Source organism: Chlorocebus sabaeus, chromosome 21 (genome assembly GCF_047675955.1).
Source record: "Chlorocebus sabaeus isolate Y175 chromosome 21, mChlSab1.0.hap1, whole genome shotgun sequence".
NCBI classification, from domain to species: domain Eukaryota; kingdom Metazoa; phylum Chordata; class Mammalia; order Primates; family Cercopithecidae; genus Chlorocebus; species Chlorocebus sabaeus.
The window spans coordinates 103,639,208-103,662,848 of NC_132924.1; the positions used below are offsets into that span (position 1 = coordinate 103,639,208).

A 23,641-nucleotide genomic window follows, 5' to 3' on the forward strand; every position below is an offset into this window, starting at 1 on the left:
TGAGGGTGGGCCTCGGAAGCCCCGCGCGTACCAGACTCCTCGTCCTTCTTGTCGAATTTTTTAATCATCTTGGACGACTTCCCAAAGCCCAGACCCACCGCAACCGTCCCAGGCGCCGCAGCCGGAGAGCGGAAGAGGCTGCAGGAAGGCCGGCCCCGCGCTCTCACGCCGGTTGGGCCGCCGCGCCGTCACTCGGGGCCAAGGCCCGCCCTCCCCGGCCTCCCTCGTCCCCCGGGGACGCAACCACGCCCTCTCCTGCTTCCGCAGCCGCCGGAGGCTTCGGCCAGACCCTCCCGGCCCGTGACCCGGGAGCCCACGCCCGCAGCAGCAGGAATGTGGTTTTATTTGGTTGGCGACCTCTGCGGACCCCTCAGTCTCAGGAGAGCGAGGCGGGAGGACTGAGGGTTCTGTGTTCACCCGATGACCGTGGCCTTTTTGATAATCCACTGCGGGGCCCTCCCGTTGCGGAAGGCGCTCTCCCCGGGCGCGGTTCTGGTGGGCATCTCTTCCAGGAGCGATGCGAGTGTCAGTGGTTCCCGAATCACCTTGGAAATCGGCCTTTCACTCGCTGACTTCTTGGAAGCTACGACAAAGCACAGGCACCCTGGTGAACGTGGCTTTTCAGAAGTACTCGAAGGATGCTTAATGTGAGATGTGAAGGAGACCCACTTGAAGGGACCTTTAAAGGCTGGTCTTTAAAGATTTCGGACCGTGTAATACCATTCCCAACCTATTTTATAATTTTTGGATTCCTTCATTTCATCAAAACCCAGTGTAAAACACACTGCCTGTTTAGAGCCTTCTTTGTTCAAGCCTACTTCTTTCAATGATTCCGTCTGACACTATATTGACGCTTAAGAAACTCTCTAGATTAACGTGCATTCATTCCTAACTCATGTTCCTCTTTCTGAGTGTATGCTGGCTTTCTGTTCTCTTGTCTAAGAGTGTGGCTAAGAAACTTTGCCTTTGGCTTCAGTGGCATTACTGTTTAGAAATGTAAATTGAGTCTATACTCAACAGGATCGTGCCCCTGCAAAATTAGAGAAATTCTAACCTAGATTATATTCTACATCCTAGGGAAATTCTTTCCCTTAAATATAGATTTAAGATGAACTGTTGATATCCTACATATGGTATCATTTAAGATTTACCTCCGGCTTGGCTAAATGTACTATTATGAACTACTATGTTTGCTTTATATGGCTTGTAAAGTTCAAGTCATACTTTGTAGGTGGAGTTTTCCTTGAAGGAAATAGAAGTCTGCACGCATTTATTCTGGAGGTGAAAATAAATAGGCTTTGGGGAAGGAAACATCCTCTTCCTCTTCCTTGGCCCAAGAGTATTGGGAACCTAGGCAGACACAGTGTAGATAATAGGCCCAGAGGTTCCCAAGAATGGGTAATACCCCGGAGACCTGCTGGGAAGTAGAAGGACCTGAGTTCACATTTGAAGCTGACCCTAAGACTAGCCCCTTGTAAAGCAAGATAAATCATTCTCTACTGTTCTTCAGCTTTTCTGTGTATCTATGAAGTTTTGTTTAATACCACAGGTTGGTTTTAGCTGTGCAGTGTTTACAGAATTAAGAGCAGTAGTAGGTGAAAATGGGGTGGGGTGGGGTGTGGTGGCAAATAGTTATAGCAGGAGCAGAGAAGCCTGAAGAAGCCAGTTAAGGGATGGTATAATATGACTCCAGGTCTCTGGTATCAGGACTATTTGGACTGAGGATGGCTGGCAAAGGGGTTGAGCAATCACTACAATGGCTTTGTGGGAAAGGCAAGGATGCTTTAGGGAGTCTCAGAAATTGCTTGAGGAGAGAAAGCTAGTAGGAGAAATGAACCTTGTCTTAAAACCATGAGCTGGTGAAGTCTGAGGACTCACCAATTATGTATCTAATCACAAATGTGTACTCAGTGCCCTGAAATTCTTCATTGGGTCCAAACTGCCTACTGAATAAAATCCAAACCCTTATTTAAATAATTTTTAAGGCATTGTGGTATTTTTGATATTTTGTTATTGTTATCTTTGTTATTTATGTTTTGTTATTGTTGTTCGTTTTTGAGACAGGGTCTACTGTGTTACCCAGGCTGGAGTGCAATGGTACAATCACAGCTAACTGCAACCTTAAACTCCTTGGCTCAAGCGATCCTCCTTCCTCAAGCCCCCCAAGTAGCTCAGACTACAGGTGCATGCCACCACACCCTGTTAATTTTTTAAAATTAATTTTTTGTAGAGACAGGATCTCACTATGTTGCTCAGGCTAGGGTCAAGCCCCTGGCCTCCAGCAGTCCTCCTGCCCCAGCCTCACAAACTGCTGGGATTACAGACACCCCCAGCCTCTCAAGGCCTTTTATAATCTGTTTCATCTCTTTCACATATTGAAAGTGCTATTGTTGGTGCTTGATAAATGTCTAACACTTAGTAGGAACCCTAGAAATACTGTTAAATAAATGATAATACATGAGGAGGATTCTCATTGTACCCTCTGCCATACAACTTTATTCCAGGCCCCTTCTACCCCATTCCCTACCCCAATCCCAGAGATTTGTATACCTCTAAGACACACAGACTTATCCTTTGGTCCTTTTAGAGCAGTTTTTTCTTCAAAGTATAATATGCATACCACTGGCTGGTTCTAGGTGATACATAGATAAACGTTTTTAAATTTCATTATTATAAATTTGACTTAAGTGTTTCAGAAAAACATATAATTTGTACATCAAAACCATGATGTCAATGATATAGTATTAATTAGGACAAGAATTTTTTTAAATCCTTTTGAAGAAAAATGCTAAGTAAATTAACAGAGCAAATACTACATCAATGTGGCAAAAACTCTTAAAGTGCTGGGTGATATAGCTTAGTAAACACTACTAGAGTTTTCTTGAAATTTGAGGATTTAAACAGGGTCGGAAGCTTTGCACCTCTTGAGCCTCTATTTGTTATTAGCTTCCATGCTATAGGGAAAAATAGTCTCCAGGACTACCACGAGAGAAGCCAGTTTGCCACATCTATAATCCTCATGGATTGTATCTCCAGCCCACATCTCAGTCCAGTAAGCCTTTGCTTTGAAAGAGAGAAGCTTACCGTCTTTCCTCATACCTCTCTCATGGACTGGAGCAAAGGTGAGCTGAGGGTACGTTTTTTTCTGCGTCCTCAAAGCGTAGACTTTTGAATACTTCCCTTCGCTCTTGAAATCATTGTCGGTGGAAAACCTTAACAAAGAAAGTTCTTTGTTTAGTAGATCCTAGGGCGGGCAGATTCATGGAACCATTCACTTTATTTTATTTTATGTATTTACTTTGAGACACGAGTCTTGTTCTGTCACCCAAGCTGGAGTGCAGTGGCATGATCTTGGCTCACTGCAACCTCTGCCTCCCAGGTTCAAGCAATTCTCCTGCCTCAGCCTCCCAAGTAGCTGGGATTACAGGCACTTGCCACCACGCCTGGCTAATTTTTGTATTTTTAGTAGAGATGGTTTTCACCATGTTGACCAGGCTGGTCTTGAACTCCTGAGCTCAAGTGATCTGCCCACCTTGGCCTCCCAAAGTGCTGAGATTATAGGCATGAGCCACCGTGCCCGGCCTTCACTTTAAAGTTGGCTACATTCTCAGAGAAGAGAAGACAATGATAGGAGGCTGTTGATTGGTGCCAAGTAGGAGTATTGTTCCATGGCAAGGGATGCTTCTGAACTTAGGACTGTAAATAAACCTTTGGAGGAACTCCAGAATCTCCCCCTTCTCTCCTCTCTAAACTACACATAGGCTGCTCTTGTAAGTAGTTTCAAATAAAACCTCTTTTGTCTAATGTGTTCTCATAGCACATTGTTCCTGTGATATAGTGCCTAACTTGTACTGAGGGTACTTTTTTTCTTTTTCTTTTTTTTCTGTTTCTTCAAAGCACAGACCTTGGAATATTTCCCCTCAATCTTGAAACCATTGCTAATGCAAAACCTTGGTTTTGCATGACTGTTTCTCTTTGATTCGAGTGTAAGTGAGGTTAGGGTCATGTAGGGGAAGTTGTATCTTCTTATTATGCAGTTGTACAACCAAAGAGTATGTCATTAAATTTATTCCAAGCCCCTTCTACCCCATTCCCTACCCCAATCCCAGAGACTTTTATACCTCTAAGACACACAGACTTCCCTTTTAGAGCAGAAACAGGAATAGGGAAAAGATAGGAAAGAAAGTGAGTACAAGAAGAAGCAAGATTTCACCTAAACCATTGTTCTCTCTTGGATGTAGGATCGTCCGACAGTGTCAAAGGGAAGATTGGTTTCAACTTAGATCTTAACTTTTTTTTCTGAGGCATGCGGGGCAGCCAGAGATTCTCAGTGGGTTTGTGCTGATGATGACTCTCCTGTAGGGAAACGAGGGAAGAAGAGTAAGGGAGTAAGCTGAGTCTCTTGGGATTTTAAGTTTGGACCGAGTTCCTGGACTAAGTTCCAATTCCCCTACAATGATGCAACAAAACCTGTCAGAGGGGAAAGTGGGAACTCAGAAACCAGAATCAGAGGAAGCCATTCCCTGGGAGGGAAAACACTCTTTTCATGGACAGATTACTTGTCCAAAGCCTGTTCAGTTTCCTAAGTAATTGATTAAATTTGCCTACTGGTCCTTGGAAGTGAATGGCAGAGAAAGTTACCCGCTTTGGGGAAGGATTCAACCAGTGAAGTCCTTGGGAAACTAAACATTTGGCAATAAATTGGGAAATAGATCCCTGGGACTTTACCTTCCTTTCTTGGAGATGGCTACCTCATCCACATTCCATTCTCCTTAATGAGAAGGCCATGGAATGGGATGTTGTGAAGTAATAATTATATCATTACTAAAGGTCATAGAATCAGTCTTTCAGAAAGAATCCTATGTCATCCAGTCTGTTTGCCTGACCCTCCTAGCCCCTCCATAATCTCACTGTCGAGTGATCAATCTTTCTATACCTAAAAAAAGAAAAAGATTTCACCTTTGATCAGCCAATTGATATCTCCCCGTAATGTTTACCCTATAGTCCAGAAGGAGCAAATCTAGTCCTTCTTCCACAGAGTCCTTAAAGATTTTGAAGGAATCCATCACATTCCTCCTAAGCTCTGTCTCTTCCAGGCTAAACATTGCCAATGTCTTGAACTTTTTTTCATATGACATGGCGTTGGGTTCCTTTTTCTTTTTTAATCTCATTTGAGAAAGCTACAATTCATATTCTAACTGATGTGCGACAATCTGAAATGAAAACAATATGCCAGGTGTAGTAATTGCATGGCATATCCCCTGACCCCGTGGAAGTGTCTATTCAAAAGTCGACTGGGAATGGTGGCTCACACGTGTAATCCCAGCACTTTGGGAGACCAAAGCGATGGATCATTTGAGGTCAGGAGTTCAAGATCAGCCTGACCAACATGGTGAAACACTGTCTCTACTAAAAATACAAAAAAAATTAGCCGGGCGTGGTGGCGCATGCCTGTTTTCCCAGCTATTCGGGAGGCTGAGGCAAGAGAATTGCTTGAACCCAGGAGGCGGAGGTTGCAGTGAGCCAAGATCACGCCACTGCACTCCAGCTTGGGCAACAGAGTGAGACTCTGTCTCAATAAAACAACAACAACAACCAAAAGTCACCAATTCTGAGAGCCTTCTTTTTTTTTTTTTTTTTTTTCTCGAGACAGAGTCTTGCTCCGTCACCCAGAGCTGGAGTGCAATGGCGTGATCTCAGCTCACTACAACCCCTGCCTCCTGGGTTCTAGCGGTTCTCCTGCCTCAGCCTCCCGAATAGCTAGGATTACAGGTGCATGCCACCACGCCCAGCTAATTTTTGTATTTTTAGTAGAGACAGGGTTTAACCATGTTGCCCAGGCTGGTCTCGAACTCCTGACCTCATGATCTCCCCACGTTGGCCTCCCAAAGCACTAGGATTACAGGCGGTGGTGAGCCACCATGCCCAGCTGAGCCTTCTTAACTGCACTATCTAACATTGCCACTCACATCCGTCACATTCCATCTCCTTATCCTGCTTTGTCATGGCATTCAGCACATTATACATTATCTGTGTGATCATTTGTTTATGGTCTAAGTCACTGGAATTAAGCTTCATTAGAGCAAAGACTGAGTCTTAGCCGTTAATATATCCCTAGCACCCCTAATAGTACCTGGCACATAGTAGATATTCAATAGATGTTTGTTGAATGAGTAAATGGCCAAACTAATTGATTAACATATTGAGATTTTGCTATCAGAATCTTAAAGCCTTTTTGTCTTTAACACTTGCTGCTTCTGAACCATGTCTTTTCAATTCTGAACTTACTCTCTTTAAGCTCTTGTATTAGGTTGGTGCAAAAGTAATTGCAGTTTTGCAATTATAACGGCAAAAGCTGCAGTTACTTTTGCACCAACCTAATAATTTTAAGGGAAAGAAATCCATTTGAGTTATCTTAAATAACAGGTGTTTTACCATAAGAGCACATGTGCCTAATAACTAAGATATAGATAACTATCCAGCCAGAAGAAGAGCAAAACTCTAGGAGAGCTGGACCTCATATCAGAAAAACAGTAACTGAAAAGTTATTTGGAATCCAAGATAACACTAGCAAAGGACCACTGTCTTAATGCAAACATCACTCACGTGTTTCTCCTACTTTCTTCCCATCTTCTTCCTTCTCCTCCCTCTACCTTGTTTACTCCTCACCTTTACTCCATAAATAAATATATATATGTGTGTGGTTTTTTTCTATCTATAGCTTCTGCTTGTTTACTTCTATTTCCTACTTCCCTGTAACTTCAGCCTTCCCGTACTCTACTTCATGGCCTTTTCACTACCTTTCTTCCTCATGGTTTGAGTCTTTTTTTTTTTTTTTTTTTTTGAGACAGAATCTGTTGCCCAGGCTGGACTGCAGTGGCGCAATCTCAGCTCACTGCAACCTCCACCTCCCAGGTTCAAGCAATTCCGCTGCCTTAGCCTCCCGAGTAGCTAGGACTACAGGCATGTGCCACCATGCCCGGCTAATTTTTGTATTTTTAGTAGAGACAGTGTTTCACCATGTTAGCCAGGATGGTCTCAATCTCCTGACCTCGTGATCTGCCCGCCTCGGCCTCCCAAAGTGCTGAGATTACAGGTGTGAGCCACCACGCCAGGCCAGTTTGAGGCTTTTCTAGTCCCACTCTATGTGTCCTTTCAGCTTTCATTGCTACTGCTTCAATCTTTTCATTTCTCAATTCAGAGGCCTGGAAACAAGAATCTGATTAGCTCAGGGATTCTGGGTGTTGGTAGGTTGGTTGGTTTTTGTTTTGATGTGTTTTTTGTTTGTTTTGGTTTTAGGGTACCAATCCACATCACAGGTCACTACCCAGCCTATGAAGTTTGCTTTGCTTGGTCTCATATTCTCCTCTGGTCTCAGCTAGGAGTGGGGACAGGGTTATACTGTAACAACTAGAACTTCTTAGGACGTTCCCTTACTCAGGAGACTGTGGTAGGGTCAGTTTCACTTAGAAGGGACTGTTAGTATAACAATCACTGTAATAGATCTATCTAGTACATTCCACAACTTGCCTACTAGAACTCACTCTCTTTTTGGATGCATACCTGGGCATAGCAAAGAATGTTTTTCTTGTATATGATTCTAGGTTTACAAAAGATTATCACATTTGTCCATCAAGGGAAGGAAAGGATGCCGCAGGAATATTAAAGAGGCATGGTAGATATCTGACGTTTCAATCTTCTTGGGCTTGTTCCAGTCAGATAGCCCCATAAAAGTACCATGGTGCTGGTCTTTGAGCCTTAACTCTATCCATTAGTACAATTTAACTGGTACCACAATTTCCTCATCAATATGATTAGGTTCCGCATCTGAACTGGAGGGTTCACAGAGTGCACAGGCTATTGGAAGAAAGCTCTTCCTGCACCCAGTTTACATGATAGCTTTGTATTTCCTTCTGCACATTAAGCAGGGCAATCCTGGCCTGGCATTTATCCCTTTCTCAATGTATGGTTCACCCCACTGCCATGAGAAACTACCACTGAGCTTACCTTAAAAGGGCACAAATTCTGAGACCTAAGAGACCACATGCAGTAAATTCATTAACTCCTTTGTTAGTATATGCCCTTGGATATTAGCATTTTATCTTCCACTTGAAGGAGAATCTCTCACTGTCATCCATCTAGCAACTATGGAAACACCCCAAATTCACCGCATTTTATTATAAGGGTCTCACTTGGGTAATCCCATGCCCAGCATAAAATTTCTGCTAGAATCCTTTGTTTGCACTTTCACTTAACTCATTTATTTAATTTATTCTTGTTAGATTAGACCCGCTCTTGAGGCCATCAAGACCTTTTTTAGATTTTGATTCTTTTTTTTTTTTTTTGAGATGGAGCCTCGCTCTGTCACCCAGGTTAGGGTGCAGTGGTGCAACCTCGGCTCACCTCAACCTCCGTCTCCTGGGTTCAAGTGATTCTCCTGCCTCAGCCTCCTGAGTAGCTGGGACTACAGGCGCCCGCCACCACGTCCAGCTAATTTTTTGTATTTTTAGTAGAGCCGGGGTTTCACCATGTTAGCCAGGATGGTCTGGATCTCTCGACCTCGTGATCCACCCGCCTCAGGCTCCCAAAGTGGTGGGATTACAGGCGTGAGCCACTGTGCCCAGCCAGGTTTTGATTCTTAAATATTTCTTAATTCAATTTTCTCTACTTCCTCGCTAATGACGTAGTTCAAGTCTTCAGTATCTCTCACCTTGACTATTTTAGTAACATCATAACTTATCTTTCTGGGTTTTGTCTCCTCCACAATTACTAATGCACCTTTCTTCAACCTCCAAAACAGTCTTCCTAAAATGCAAATTTGTTTGATTACATCTTTTTGTCTCCTGCTATTTACTCTCTGTTTTTTAAAATTTTTTATTTTATTATTATTTTTTTTTTGAGATGGAGTCTCGCCCTGTCGCCCACGCTGGAATGCAATAGCACTATCTCGGCTTGCTGCAACCTCCACCTCCCAGGTTCAAGCGATTCTCCTCCCTCAGCCTCCTGAGCAGCTGGGACTACAGGCATGCACCACCACACATGGCTAATTTTTGGATTTTTAGGAGAGATGGGGTTTCACCATGTTGGCCAAGCTGGTCTTAAACTCCTGATCTCAAGTGATCTGCCCGCCTCGGCCTCCCAAAGTGCTAGGATTACAGGTGTGAGCCACTGCACATAGCCCTGCCATTTTCTCTCTTACATCTTCCTGAATACACCTCATTTTCCCATGTCTTCATGCCTTTGCACTTTCCTCTGATTTGATATTTTCCTGTTCTTTTGTCATGGGTCACTTCCCTACTCACTCCCTTTTTCCCAACAGAAATACTGTATTCTACATTACTTCCGTATTTTGTATATTCTTCTATTACTTTTACATATCTCATTTATTGATCTCTCTCCTATTAGACTCCAAGTTCCTTTAAGATAGAAACTGTCCTGTAATCATCTTTATATTCTGGTTTTTAGCTTACTGTATCCTTAGCAATTGCTTGTTGAATGGAATTTGAGCTTCTTTAGTCTATAAAGGAGTTTCAAAGGTTTGACTACTGTGATGGTAAACTCCCTTCTCTGAAACCCGAAAGTAATGTGTACCAAAGCATCATTCTTTACTCCTTTCCCATTTACATATTCATCACCGTTTTTATTCCTCATTTCCTGACTCATCTTTTACTACTTTATTCTCAACTAGAAAGTCAGTGGCTAGTCTACCCTTTGTTAGTTACAAATTAAATATCTTTGACCAAAGAGGAACACTTTCCAATGAAGACCCCATTTTCTCCCTGCAATGAAGTTTCAGAACCCAAGCTTATTGAATTCTGAATCCCAGATTCTCCAGATGCTGTTTTGTGAAGCATAGGATCAGGAATAAGAAGGAAGAGATAGACCAAGTGCAGTGGCTCACACCTATAATCCCAGCACTTTGGGAGGCCGAGGCTGGAGAATCACTTGAGGCCATGAGTTTGAGACTAGCCTGGGCAACGTAGTGACACCCCCATCTCTACAAAAACAGTTTTTTAAAAATGTAGTCAGGCATGGTGGTGCACACCTGTAGCCCCAGCTACTCAGGAGGCTGAGATGGGAAGATTGTTTGAGCCCAAGAGGTTGAGGTTTCAGTGAGCCATGATTTTGCCACTGCAGTCCGGCCTGGGTGACAGAGTGAGACCTATCTCAAACAAACAAACAAACAAATTAAGAGTTGGTTTTCTGAGTACTATTCTTCATGTTAAGTTAGCTTCCTTCTCAATGCTAACTCCTAATTCTTCAGGGTTCACATTTTGGGTTTCAGGAGGCTTCTGCTTACCATGACCTTGAGCAGTAACTCCTTGGAAAAGTATTTTGGTGCACTCTCCTTGTCTTGATGGGTGATTGAGCAGGGAGGTGGGTTGTTGGTCATAATCAGTAAGGTCTTATCCTGGTCATACTCTGTTACTTTTAACATGAAGCTGGTGGTTTTCTTGTTTCGAGCCAGGAATTTCTGCAGTGCAGTGGCCTTCAGAGGCTTATAGTACTGGGCCTGAACAGACAGAAAAGTTTCCAGAGAGAAAAAGAGATTAGGCCAAGAGCAGGTTAACAAATCGGTTGGCTAATACTTAGCTTCTGTGAGGTAAGAACAGAAGTTGGACAAACTTGCTGCAAAATTTGTGGGGTTTTTTGTTTTTGTTTTTGTTTTTGTTTTGTTTTGTTTTGTTTGGGACGGAGTCTCACTCTGGTGCCTAGGCTGGAACACAGTGGCATGATCATGACTCACTGCAACCTAGACCTCCCAGGCTCAAGTGATTCTCCCACCTCAGCCTCCTAAGTAGCTGGGATTACAAGCACATGCCACCCTGTCCACCTGATTTTTGTGGGTTTGTTTTTGTTTTTGTTTTGTAGAGATGGAGTTTTGCCATGTTTCCCAGGCTGGTTTCAAACTCCTGGGCTCAAGCAATGCACCCATCTTAGCCTCCCAAAGTATGGAGATTACAAGAGTGAGTCATCACACGCAGCCCTAAAATGTGTTTATCAGAAACTATCTGAAGTTCTCAGTCCCTCTCTTTCCTTGGGGCATTCCCCTGAAAATACACTAAGGGGCTGGGGTAATGCGATGGAAAGGTTTCCATGGTAAAAGGAGTCAGGTAACTTAATTCTTCCAATATAATGGGACAAGCAGAGAAGTTTCTACATGGTTAAACCGAATTGGCCTTGTCTCTACAACTCTCTCTAAGGTACAGGGGGAAAGCTACCAAGGACCAAATCTTGCTCAAGGAATTCCTCAGGAGTAGGCACAGCCAAGTGCAACACCTTCCCATATTTACGTCTCCCACACATCAACATTTCTCAGGCCCAACCACATTGACATGCACTCACAAGCACAATGTTAAAGGAAAAGCAGCCACAAAAGATAGCATGTCACTTAAGGTATGGGTGAAGAAGGGGAATTCCCACTAAATTTGCCTTTCACTCAATAGGAGAAAGGCAGAGGGTTAGGGAGGAAGGAAGTGAAAGGGAGAAAATGGATTATAAATATTTTTTTTCCTAGTAATAAATATGTTTTCTCAACTTAAAACAAATCAGCGGTGGGGACCCACTTTCTTCCCAGTTCTTGTCTCCCACTTTGCCACCCCAATCCTCAGCACTGCCTCTGGCATTGTAACCCAGATGCAGCTCTGCCTGCCTGTCCTGAGAGTATGCCCACTTATAGAAGCCAGGGACACTTGGAGGCATTAGGGACACTCGCAGTGGGCATCTGCACTACTGCTGAAACTTCCCCTTAGAGATCTTGGGGGAATGCTTTTTCTACCTACCAAATTTGGATGGACTGTGTAATGCCGAAGGTTTTCTAGAACAAATTTTGATCGCCCGACTGCATCATAAATCTAAAGAGGATAATCAAAGTTAGTGGTTTGAAGTTGCACGTATCCTAAACAGTATTCCATTCCTTACCTCACCTTAGTCTCACTAGAGAACTGGTGTCTAACTTACACTAAGTGAGAAGTACAGTGTGCTTCAGGTTTTGTACTCTAGGTTTCCAGAACAAGGGCCCCAGCAAGGAGACCTGGATTCTAAGACCTCCTGACCGTGACACTTGTCAGCGGAAATGGGGCCAGCCTTATGAAATGTCAGGGAAAGCCGTTAGGAGGGGAAGTAGAGTAGGGCAGCATCAGTTCAGACTGGGACAAATCTTTCCAAGGAGTCACCTCTTTCTTTTGCCTTTTCCATAGCTATAGGAGTGAAATGAGGTGAAAATCAACACGGAGGACAAATCTTTAAGGAGAAAAGCAAGTTTCAAAAGGGCATTAACCTAAAAGTTATGGGTGCAAGGGAGCCATTGGGTCAACTCTGCCAACTGAGCTGGCAGTCAGCCTACTCACAGAGAAAGGAAGAGCAGTGCATGTTGCAATTTTGAACATCTCTGCAGTATGAAATTCTTTCAGAAATGTTGCAAAAAGGAATTGAATTTTGGTAACACTTCTGTCTAGCACTTTGCTTTTTTTTTTTTTTTTTTTTTTTTGGCTAGTGGTGGTCCTGGATGTTAGTGGATTATTTGAGTGCCATATCTGGTAGTAGAGGAGCTGAGCCTTTTCCATTCCCTTTCTGCTGACCTAGTGTTCTTGCTTCTCCTCTTGCATAGCCCTGTCTAAGGATGAATCAAGGAGATAGGAATACAAGGAGATAAAAGCTCTGAATTATCTTCTTCTGGATTGGCATAATCAGAAATCAGAAAAAAAGAAGAGTGCCTCATAATCCTGTGTTTGGATCAGCATTTCTGTTTTCTTTTCTTTTCTTTTTTTGTTTGTTTTTTCTTTTAAAGACAGGGTCTCACTCTGTCCCCCAGGCTGGAGTGCATTGGTGCAATCATAGGTCACTGTAATCTTGAACGCCTGGGCTTAAGTGATCCTCCCGCCTCAGCCTCCCAAATAGATGGGTCTACAGGCACGTGCCACCATGCCTAGCTATTATTATTATTTGCTTATTTATTTTTCTTTTTTTGAGATCGAGTCTCGCTCTGTTGCCCAGGCTGGAGTGCAATGGCATGATCTTGGCTCACTGCAACCTCTGCCTCCTGGGTTCAAGCAATTCTCCTGCCTCAGCCTCCTGAGTACCTGGGATTACAGGCTCCCACCACCGCACCCGGCTAATTTTTGTATTTTTAGTAGAGACGGGGTTTCACTGTATTGGCCAGGTTGGTTTCGAACTCCTGACCTCCAGTGATCCACCTGCCTTGGCCTCCCAAAGTGCTGAGATTACAGGCGTGAGCCACCATGCCTGGCCTATTTTTTAATTTTTTGTAGAGATAGGGCTCTCACTGTGTTGACTAACTCTTGGGCTCAAGTGATCCTCCTACCTTGACCTCCCAAAGTGCTGGGATTACAGGTGTGAGCCACCACACCCAGCCTGGCTCAGCATTTCTAAAGATTGTCATACCTCCCCTATCAGGAGGTAGTATGGTAAGGTGTGTACAGAGGAAAGGGAACATGCACTGAAAAGTGAATAAAGCAAGAGGGCTAATGGAGAAGTGGGAAGCAGTCAGAATGGGACAGAACTATGAGGTAAGAGGAGATCCTGCTATGCTCCGGGAAGGAAAGGCCAGAAGTTGGCAATTCTTGGCAGTTGGAAAAGGAGCAGGAAAAAGCATAGCAAAGCCACTCCACAAATTCCTTTAGAGAGGGTGGGATGAACTATGAGATGGTGGGATGGATCCAAAGACTCAATTATTCAATTTTTACCACCTTATGGAAAACTGAAATTCATTTGTTGAAAACAGAAATATATTATGAAAAACCTGCTTTACAACTATGAAATGTATGACATATTTAGAGTCATAGAATTAGCAAAAACTTATTTGGGAGAAAGGTATGAAGACCTTTTCCTTTATAGGTTTTTTTTTGTTTTTGTTTTTTTGGGTTTTTTTTTTGTTTTTTTTAATAATTTTAGGGAGAAAGTCCCTGGTGAAAATGTTTTTACTCCTGAAGTTTTCTGAAGTATTGCATATCTGTTCCAAATTAGCCTCTAGCAGTTGACTAAACCCACAAGATTGTCCAAATTGGAATGTGTTTTTAGTTTTGTTATGTTGAATTTCACTATCTGTGGCTGATTAAATAAAAGTTGGCCTGGAAAATTCACTTGAATGTGGTAAACATAGGAAAACAACCAAGATACCCATTGGAGTTTTGCTACAAGAGGTAGTTTAAAGTCTGCATAAGTTAGGGTTTAACATGCTCTTACTCCCTAAGATAGGTTTCTGCTTCCTGGGTTTTATGTCCTAATTTGTTGCCGATGTGTCCTGTTCCTTCTTTTTCTGTGCTCTATTTCTCTTTAATAACATTTGACAAGTTAACCTTGTTTTCTACATACATTTTTACTCCTTTATGCTTTTCAATAGGAAAGTTTGTGACACCCAGCTTACTAAGTACACTAAGCAACTCCACAGAAAAATTAAACATTGAACACTTAATAACGCTCCTTACCTCTTTGCCATTGACAACCATTCCTTTCTCACGTTTAGCTGAGCTATTTTCTGATGTCTTTGATTTGCCGTTTTGAAACCTGAAAAAGAGGCAGAACATCCGGTTGCACTTTCTGGCTCAGAGGCCTGGCCTTCTGCATCTTGTCAGTCTCCCTCAACGAAGTTTGGAGGCCTGACTCAGACAAGTCCAATTTAGGTGACCACATCACTAATTGACTAAGTAGTAAAAAAACTGGACTCATTATCCAGCCTGCATGCTAGGGAAAAGCAAGACTTCAGTTTAGCGAGTTAAACAAGTGGCACCTTTTGGATGACTCAATGGCATCCATTGAGTTGGTTTCTTCTAAAAATAAGGATTTTAGACCTTTCACAGAAGTGCTCTAACAGACTGCTTAAGGAAATTATTTTGGGCAGTTAGATCCTCACAATACCCTTAAAAACCACCTACTGTTTTGAATATTTACCTGCCTATTCTTCTTCCACATGGAAATTGCCCTACTTTTGCCAGTGATTGGCCAATGATTAGCCAATGAATCTGTGAGAAGGAATATAGTTAATAGAACCACACAACTAAGTTTCCAATTCTTGTTGACCTTGCTTGGATTACTGGCTCTCGTGTCTTCCTAACCACATCTCTGAAGACTTCTCTTCTTAGAACTAGGGTAGTAAAAATAATCAACAATGGCAAATATTTCTGTACTCTGCTCTTTTACCCTCACCCTAATACCAATTCTCTTTGCAGAAAATAGGGTGAAACAGATTCTATTCTTTGCTATTCTTTTTAAACCCATTTGCTGCCAGAACATAATGTAAAATACTCCTCAGTAAGATTTGGTTAATGATTAAGATGAATGGCCTGCTTCTTCCTTGGAGATAGTTCCATTGGGGGGTTAAATTCGCTCAAATTAAGAATTATGCAACTATCTCAACTAGACCTCTCTCCTTTAAAAATGAGGATAGCAGAATAAGGACCAAAATAAAGGTAGAAATAGCCAAACTATGTAGTTTGTAGGTCAACTGGCTATAGCATGCTACAAATAATCCCCAAATCCATGATTAAATCCCGTTCAAGGATGGCTATCTTCCATCTGTTGCTGGCCACCAGTTGTACCATTAACTCAGGTCAGAGGTCTTAAAAATGGTCGCAAGTGGAGTAGGTGACACATGATGGAGAGACCAAAATTTATCCCAACTTAACATCTTAAAGTTTGTGCCCTTTTAAATGGTCTTATTGCATTGTTATCTAATAATTAGTAATACAATATAATATTTATTGTAGCACTTTTCAAAATGATTCTTTGATACCTAAAAGGAAGCACAGAATCTCGGACACTCTTCTTCAGGGCCAATTTAAGGCATAGAACTATATGAAAAGCCCTTCTTTAGCCCAACAGCATCCATCTGGAACAAGCTGGTGCTTTCTTTTTGATAAAAGCTCCTTTAGTTGTTGCATGAAGTACAGACCAAGATCTGGTTTTTGATCCAGGAACAACCAGTCAATTAAAATATGTTTAATGATACTCTACTCTGTGACCAGCCCCATTCAAAGTGCTGTGGGCTATGCAATAAGTTAATATAAAGTGATATTTATAACTTAGTTGGGCAAACAAGACTACATACTTGGTTTGTCTCTTTTGGCTCATTGCTGTTGACTGCTAGTTGGCCAACCCAAGGCAGGTATTCACCCAAGGCCAAATTCAGTGTCTCTGAATAGTCCACGTTCTGCAGGCCTTCAATTCAATCCAAATATTCTTTGCTTAGCACACAGCGTGTACTCAGCCCCATTCTTGAGCCTGTATGGGAAACAAGAAAAGACTAATATGTGCTATTGTAGATGTAGAAAATTCACAAGACATGTGATGCTTGCTCTTAGAAGTTAAGTTTATTTGACAAATGGGGGGAGGTGGGAGAAAGCAATTATCTAATGTAAAGCAATAATGACAAATACATGCTCATATATTAAGTAAGTCACTTTATCTCTTGGAGTCTCAATTTCCTTATCTGCAGAACGGAAAGTATTAACTAAATGATTTAAAGGTGACATTCTAATTCCATGATAGTGATGAGATTTAAATAGAAAAAGATCTGAATAAAATTAATTCACATGTGTCTGTAGAAGGCTAAAGGTGGAGAAGCAGCCATCTTTCAATTTTCTTCTCCTCTCAACAAAGGCATGCTCATCCATAGATTAGGCCTGAGAACCTGGGAAAAGTGTGTGTATATATTGGGGGTGGGAGGATTGCTATACTTTTTGATATAGACCATTAGAAATGGAAGATACAAGCTGATAAGGTAGAACCTACCATTTAGAGAAAAGAAAAGTCAATGAGCCTTGGAGATGTTTCCTAAAGGATGTGGAGCTTGAGCAGAACCTCACAGGATGGTATATGAAGTAGTCTAATTGGAAGGTTATTTGTTGTTGTTAAGTAGGAAGAAATAAAAGCAGGTAGGTAGAATGGAATCACATCATAGGGGCCTTGACAATTAAGTAGAACTTTGAAAAGACCTACATCAGCCCAAGTTCCTACGAAGCCCACAGGTTTAGTGGAAAGCCCATAGAGAGGGGTTTATGTCTAACTTGATTGTCTAGACAAACCCTAAAGATGATTTCTAGAGTTTAGGACAAGACTGGGCTAAACACTTAAAGTTCCCTTCTAGGGAAATAGACTAATAAGCTTTTCACCCTTTTCTCACCTTTAATTTTTCTGGAATTGTAAGTCTAGTTCAGGTATATGTTGAAACTAAAATAAAAATGAGCTGTCAAATTGGTCAGTATAAGTCCTGGGTTGTTAGTCTGCAGCCCAGGCTGAAAAACAAGTCACACAAACACAAAAACTACATTCAAAATAAGAATGGAAAAACCTGGTGAACACTACCTTTAAGAACATCAGGAAATCATAGTACGGTGAAGACGGCAAAAATCTTTGGCATGAGAACTTTCCATTTTGAAAATATCTTAATTATTCTTTCCTGGATTCTGGAGGAGACAGAGAGAATTTGTGATGAATAGGCAATCTAGAATACTGATGTGTTCTGTGTTGGAGACAGAGAATGAAAAGGCCAAAACTTAAAGGCATACTTAAACAAAATCTGTCAATTTCTTATTTTTCCAGCTTATGACTTCCCTACACACACACACCCCTTCACCATCTCTTAATCTACCTCTACCTAAGCCAATGTTTTCACTGCATTCTTCAAAAACAGTGAGCATTTTTTCTTATTCCCCATACTCAAAATGCTGTCCCCAATCTCTTCAGCCATTTGAATTTTCTTCTTCTTCTTTTTTTTTTTTTTTGAGATGGAGTCTCGCACTGTCACCAGGTTGGAGTGCGAACCACCACGCCAAGCCCTGAATCTTCTTTCTTTATGTTACTACTCAGGTCACTCCTTTAAACAGAAGATTTTCTAGATTAATGCAATCCCAAACTCTAGACTATAGTCATTGGGTTTTGTGCATGTCATTGTATAGTATCTTGTAGCTCTACTTGCACTTTTCTTTTGTGTGGGTCTTGTCTGCCTCTTAAGCTGTGAGTCCCTTAAAAGTGGAAATGTAAAATTTAAACATATTTTTGCCCCCCCACCAAGTGCTTTGTATCTTATGCATTCAAAACCAGTATTTGCTTATTTAAATATATTTGCTGAACATTTATGACATATTAGACACTCTCCTAGGTGATGAGAACAAAACATAAATTAGATGTAATTCTTGAGCTCCTTTAGGAGCTCACAGTTTAGCCAGAAAGAGAGATAAAGAAACGGTTGAGGCCAGGCGCGGTGGCTCAAGCCTGTAATCCCAGCACTTTGGGAGGCCAAGACGGGCGGATCACGAGGTCAGGAGATCGAGACCATCCTTGCTAACACGGTGAAACCCCATCTCTACTAAAAAATACAAAAAACTAGCCGACCAAGGTGGCAGGCGCCTGTAGTCTCAGCCTCCCGTGTAGCTGGGAGTAGTCCCAGCTACTCGGGAGGCTGAGACAGGAGAATGGCGTGAACCCGGGAGGCGGAGCTTGCAGTGAGCTGAGATCTGGCCACTGCACTCCAGCCTGGGCAACAGAGAGAGACTCCGTCTCAAAAAAAAAAAAAGAAAAAAGAAAAAAGAAACGATTGATTGCAACAGAGTGGAATGCCAAATTAGATCTAAGTTTAGGGTACTATGGAAGGAATGAGGAAGGGGACTTAACCCAGACTGAGAAGAGACTGGGAGAGATTTGGAACTACTGCCTAAACTGAGCTGGGGAAGATTGAGTGTGAATTAACCAGGTGGTGAGAGAACAGACATTTGAGAAAGAGGGAGAAGCACAGACAAAAACATGAGAATACAACAAAGCCTGGCTTATTTAGGGGAATTGAAAATACTGTAATTGCAGTACGCCAGGAACATAAGATTTAGGGGAAGGGTAGTAAGAGGTGAGACTAGAGAGGTAGACAGGATCCAAATCCGAAAATGAACTATCTGATAGGAAGTTTGTGGATTATTCTGAGTAATGAAGAGCTATCAGGAGATTTTAAATGAGATATAATCTCCTTATTGAACAATATATATTTTAGAAATACAAAAATAGTGGCGTGTGAACTATAGATTGGAAAGACACAAGAACTAGACATTGGAAAGATGAAAAGAGGTCCTTGAGAAGTCTATGACAGTACTGAGGAGGGGTTGAGAAATTACAAGGGTCTATAGCCATCACAAATTAGTGCCATTCACTCCTGTCTCCCAGCCCTAGATGACGGATTCAAAGGTGACCAACCAGGTTATACTAAGAATTTGAAAGTTTGATAAAGACACACAGAGCTGAAAGATGATTGCACCTGAGCCACCTCATGTGGTGTCCCAGGCTAGAAGACTCTGAGCTCTGACCTCTACCTGCCAAGGGCCCCAGAGCTGCCCCGATCTAGTCCTTCCTAAAACATGACTATAAAATTTTCCCTTCAGTTCTGTGAGCTTTCCTAATAGTCTTTCAAATAAATCCTTTATTTTCTTAGGGTTCATTTCTGCAGTTTATGACAAAAAAAAACCAAAAAACACTTAAACTAATATGGGCTCTGAAGCAGGGTGTCCAATCTTTTGGCTTCCCTGGGCCACGTTGGAAGAATTATGTTGGACCACACACAAAATACTCTAACACAAACAATAGCTGATGAGTTAAAACAGATCACAAAAAAAACTCATAATGTTTTAAGAAAGTTTTTGAATTTGTATTGGGCTGCATTCAAAACCATCCTGGGCCACATGTGGCTCATGGGTCATGGGTTGGACAAGCTTGCTCTAAGGATACCTGAAAGATGTTAGGAGGGTAGAATTAATAGAACTTAGTAACTAGTTGAATACATGAGATAAGGAATATAATCACAATTTTAGCTTGGTTAGCTGAATTAATGGAGGGACAAGTTACTAAATTAGAGAACAAAGGAAATGGAGCGAGTTTGGGAGATAAATGATGATTTTGTTTTTGGTCAGTTGATAATGAGGCAGAGGTGAGGATATTGCCTAGTAAGTGGTTTAAAATATTGGTCTGGAGCTCAGGAGAGACAGGTTTGGTACTATAGATTGAATGTTTATGTCCCCTGCCTCCCTAAATTCATATGTTGATACTGAGTCCCTAATTATGAGAGTATTAGGATGTGGAGCCTTTGTGGGGGCAGTTAGTGCACTTATAAAAGAGGTTTCAAAAGCATATCTTTGCCCCTTCTACCATGTGAGGACACAGCAAAAAGCAGGCCCTCACCAGATACTGAATGTGCCAGCACCTTGATTTTGGACTTCCCAGCCTCTGGAACTTTGAGAAATAAATTCCTGTTGTTTATAAGCCACCCAGTTTATGGTATTTTGTTATAGCAGCCTGAACAGACTAAGCCATTTGGGTAGAATTATATATTTGGAAGTCAGCCTCAAGTATTATGTGATAATTGAAGCCATTGAACTAGATGAGATCAAGTAGGAAAAACGGTGGACTAACAAGAGACTAAAGCATAGAACCATGCCCCAGGCTATGCAAACATCCAGAAAAGAGCATCATAAATGAATTTTGTCAATAAGATGGAAAAGGAGTGGCCAGAGATTGAAAGAGAACTAGGAGGAAGTGGCCACAGGTGGGATGATATCATTGGAAGGGATGCTATTATGAAAAAGGAAACAAACTCTTTAGCTTCAAGCAGCAACTTGTGAAGGTATAGAAAAAGATTAAAACTTGTAAAAATGACCAAAAGTTTAATAAACAATACAATGCTGCCATTTATAAGGCAGATAAATCTAGACTGAAGAAAACCCACAAGACTTGAGTTCATAGAAATGCCAGGATTTGCTTGAAGAAACAGACCATCTGGTAAAAGAGAATGTGAATCTCTGTTGGTTGTCTTCTTTTTTCAGAGATACAGGGGTTGCACTGATCAAAACTCAGGGCGATCTCCCTTCCTACTCCTTGGGTGTTGATCTATGACAGAGCCTAAGAACAGCTCCTTCTTATCCCTTCACCTACATAACTTTCTACATTCAGATGGAGACTTCACACCCTAGGTGACAGCTGGGCAGGGAGGACAGGGTGCTAGGGTGGCACAGTGCGTTCTGAGAGATGTGACCTCAGGAGCAAAGAGCAGGAGGAAGGGCACAAGATGGGAGGAGCTGTTTTTTTTTTTTTAACAGTTTTGTCCTCTTTTCTCATTTCTAACTGTTTATAAAATAAAAATGGCTATTTTATGGAAGTATTGGTATGAAAAAAGGTAGGGGCACAGAATGCTGAGCAAGGGTAGTTTGCCCCATTTTTGGCTTGCTTATTTCTTTCTTTTCTTCTTTCTTCTTCTTTCTTCTTTCTTCTCTCTCTCTCTCTCTCTCTTTCTGTCTTTCTTTCTTGCATTTTGAGATGGGGTCTCATTCTGTTACCCAGGCTGAAGTGCAGTGGCGTCATCATAGGTCACTGCAGCTTCAAACTCCTGGACTCAGGCAACCCATCCACCTCAGCCTCCTGAGTAGCTGGGACTAAAGGTATGCACCACTGTGCCCAGTTTTTTTTTTTTTAAAGAGACATGGTCTCACTGTGTTGCCCAGGCTGGTCTTGAAATCCTGGCCTTAAATAATCATCCTCTCTCAGCCTCCCAAAGTGCTGGGATTATAGACATGAGCTACTATGCCTAGCCACCCTCCCTTCCTTCCTTTTCCTTCTTTCTTTCCTCCCTCCCTTCCTTCCTTCCTTTCTTTTTTTCTTTCTTTCTTTCTCTCCTTCCTTCCTTCTTTTTTTTTTGATGGAGTCTCGCTCTGTCCCCCAGGCTGGAGTGCAGTGGTGTGATCTCAGCTTACTGCAAGCTCCGCCTCCCAGGTTCACACCATTCTCCTGCGTCAGTCCCCCAAGTAGCTGGGACTACAGGCACCCGCTACCATGCCTGGCTAATTTTTTGAATTTTTTTTTAGTAGAGACAGGGTTTCACCATGTTAGCTAGGATGGTCTCGATCTCCTGACCTCGTGACCTGCCCGCCTCAGCCTCCCAAAGTGCTGGGATTATAGGCATGAGCTACGGGCCTGGCCCACTCTTTCTTTCTTAAACAGCCTGCTGGCGACACATGAAGCTCTTGCTTTCTTAGGGAGAGGCCTATCATTTATCAGTGGCTGGGTAAATCTTTCCAGTTCAGGGGGATGTGTTAGGAAGCCCAATTTATGTTCAGGCCCCAGCCAGTCTCCAAACCAACTTCTAGCAAAAAGCTGACATTTTGAACTTACCAGATTTTTGCATGTGTTTACTAACTGCTTCAGAACCGGTAAGGGAAAGAGATGTAATTTGCACCTCAAATATTACTTTTGCACCAACCTAAATCAACATCCTGGCTACAGTGAATGTTACAACTGTAATTTTAGTGTTCTACATAGACTCAGATACCAGAGAATACGTAAGTAGGAATTGAGAAAGTTATCTCCCCAGCAAAGCAAAAAGTGAAATCCAGATAGAAACTGGGCACTGGGCATGGAGGTTTGCCTAGCAACCTGCCCTCCAACTCTGGTCCAGAAAGCAGGACCAGAGTTTATAAATTCATTCATCTCATGTATTGACCAACACCGAGACTCAACAAAGCTAGCATTATTCAGAGATGAATGAATGGAAAATGATTTTTAGAGCTAATGCCTTTTTTGAGGAGTAGAACATAGCAGCAGCAATAGCTGCTCTGGCAAGAATAGGGAGCTAAGAAACTGCCAGAAGTGGAGGAATACAGAGAAGAGCAGGAGACTGGGAATCTGGGAATTAGGAATCAAGGCCATGAAATTTTTTTGTAGATATGCCTATTAGAAATTTGGGGAAATCTGCTTACAAAACTGGAAGCTGTCTCTCCACTCAGTACTTCCATCCAGTTTAGCACTGGAGTGTCAGGAAAATGGGGACCAAAGGAGAAACAAAAATTGGGGGGGAAATGAGGTTTTAAATATATGAGATGGACAGTAAGGGATAGAAGGTTGTCTCAGGAAAAACTCTGGGACTGAAGATGCCCACCATGGCAAATTTCTGAACGTTTCCAACATGGCAGGATGATATATGAAGGAGCAGTGGATATGCATCCCCATTCAGACATTCTCTGCAGACAGCAGAGAGAAATCCCATGTCTTCTCCTCCTCTTTATTTTTTTTCAACTTTTATTTTAAATTCAGGGATACATGTGCAGGTGTGCAGGCTTGTTACATAGGTAAACATGTGTCATGGGGGTTTGTTGTACCGATTATTCATCACCCAGATATTGAGCCTAGTATCCATTAGTTATTTTTCCTGATCTTCCCCTTTCTCCCACCTTCCACCCTCTGATAGGCCGCAGTGTGTGTTGTTTCCCTCTGTGTGTCCATGTGTTTTCATCATTTAGCTCCCACTCATAAGTGAGAACATGCTGGTTTTGGTTTCCTGTTTCTGTGTTAGTTTCCTAAGGATAATGGCCTCCAGCCTCATCCATTTCCCTGCAAAGGACATGATCCCATTCTTTTTTATGGCTACATAATATTCCATGGTGTATATGTACCACATTTTCTTTATCCAATCTATCATTGATGGGCATTTAGGTTGATTCCATGTCTTTGCTATTATGAAGAGTGTTGCAATGAACATGTATGTGCATGTGTCTTTATAATAGAACAATTTATATTCCTTTGGGTATATACCTGGTAATGGGACTGCTGGGTCAGATGGTATTTCTGTCGAATCACCACACTGTCTTCCACAATGGTT

General features: G+C 42.1%; 2 protein-coding genes across 2 annotated transcripts in view; both read right to left on the reverse strand.

The window, feature by feature from the left end:
* Positions 1-154, reverse strand: part of COPG2 (COPI coat complex subunit gamma 2) — a 168,913-nt gene extending 168,759 nt beyond the window's left edge. Inside the window, exon 1 of the mRNA XM_007982937.3 lies at positions 32-154. Within this exon, the coding sequence (XP_007981128.1) occupies positions 32-68 (37 nt within the window). The 5' untranslated portion in view covers positions 69-154. The remainder of the gene's footprint in view (positions 1-31) is intronic.
* Positions 43-17,666, reverse strand: TSGA13 (testis specific 13). The gene is made up of 8 exons (XM_007982933.3): positions 17,141-17,666; positions 16,067-16,239; positions 14,448-14,526; positions 11,784-11,855; positions 10,301-10,513; positions 4,214-4,356; positions 3,085-3,212; positions 43-583 (listed from the first exon to the last, which is right to left on the reverse strand). The coding sequence occupies exons 2-8, from the start codon at positions 16,087-16,089 to the stop codon at positions 414-416; spliced, it is 828 nt and encodes a 275-aa protein (XP_007981124.3). The 5' UTR covers positions 16,090-16,239; positions 17,141-17,666; the 3' UTR covers positions 43-413.
* Between the last annotated feature and the right edge of the window lie 5,975 nt (positions 17,667-23,641).

Excerpts from the sequence above, each read along its gene's own strand:
- TSGA13 (XM_007982933.3), bottom strand. The coding sequence starts at position 16,089 with ATGAGCCAAAAGAGACAAACCAA. Across the intron at positions 10,514-11,783 it reads ACACAGTCCATCCAAATTTG|GCCCAGTACTATAAGCCTCT; the intron begins GTAGGTAGAAAA and ends CTGTCTGTTCAG. Across the intron at positions 3,213-4,213 it reads AAGAGAGAACAATGGTTTAG|GTTTTCCACCGACAATGATT; the intron begins GTGAAATCTTGC and ends TTCTTTGTTAAG.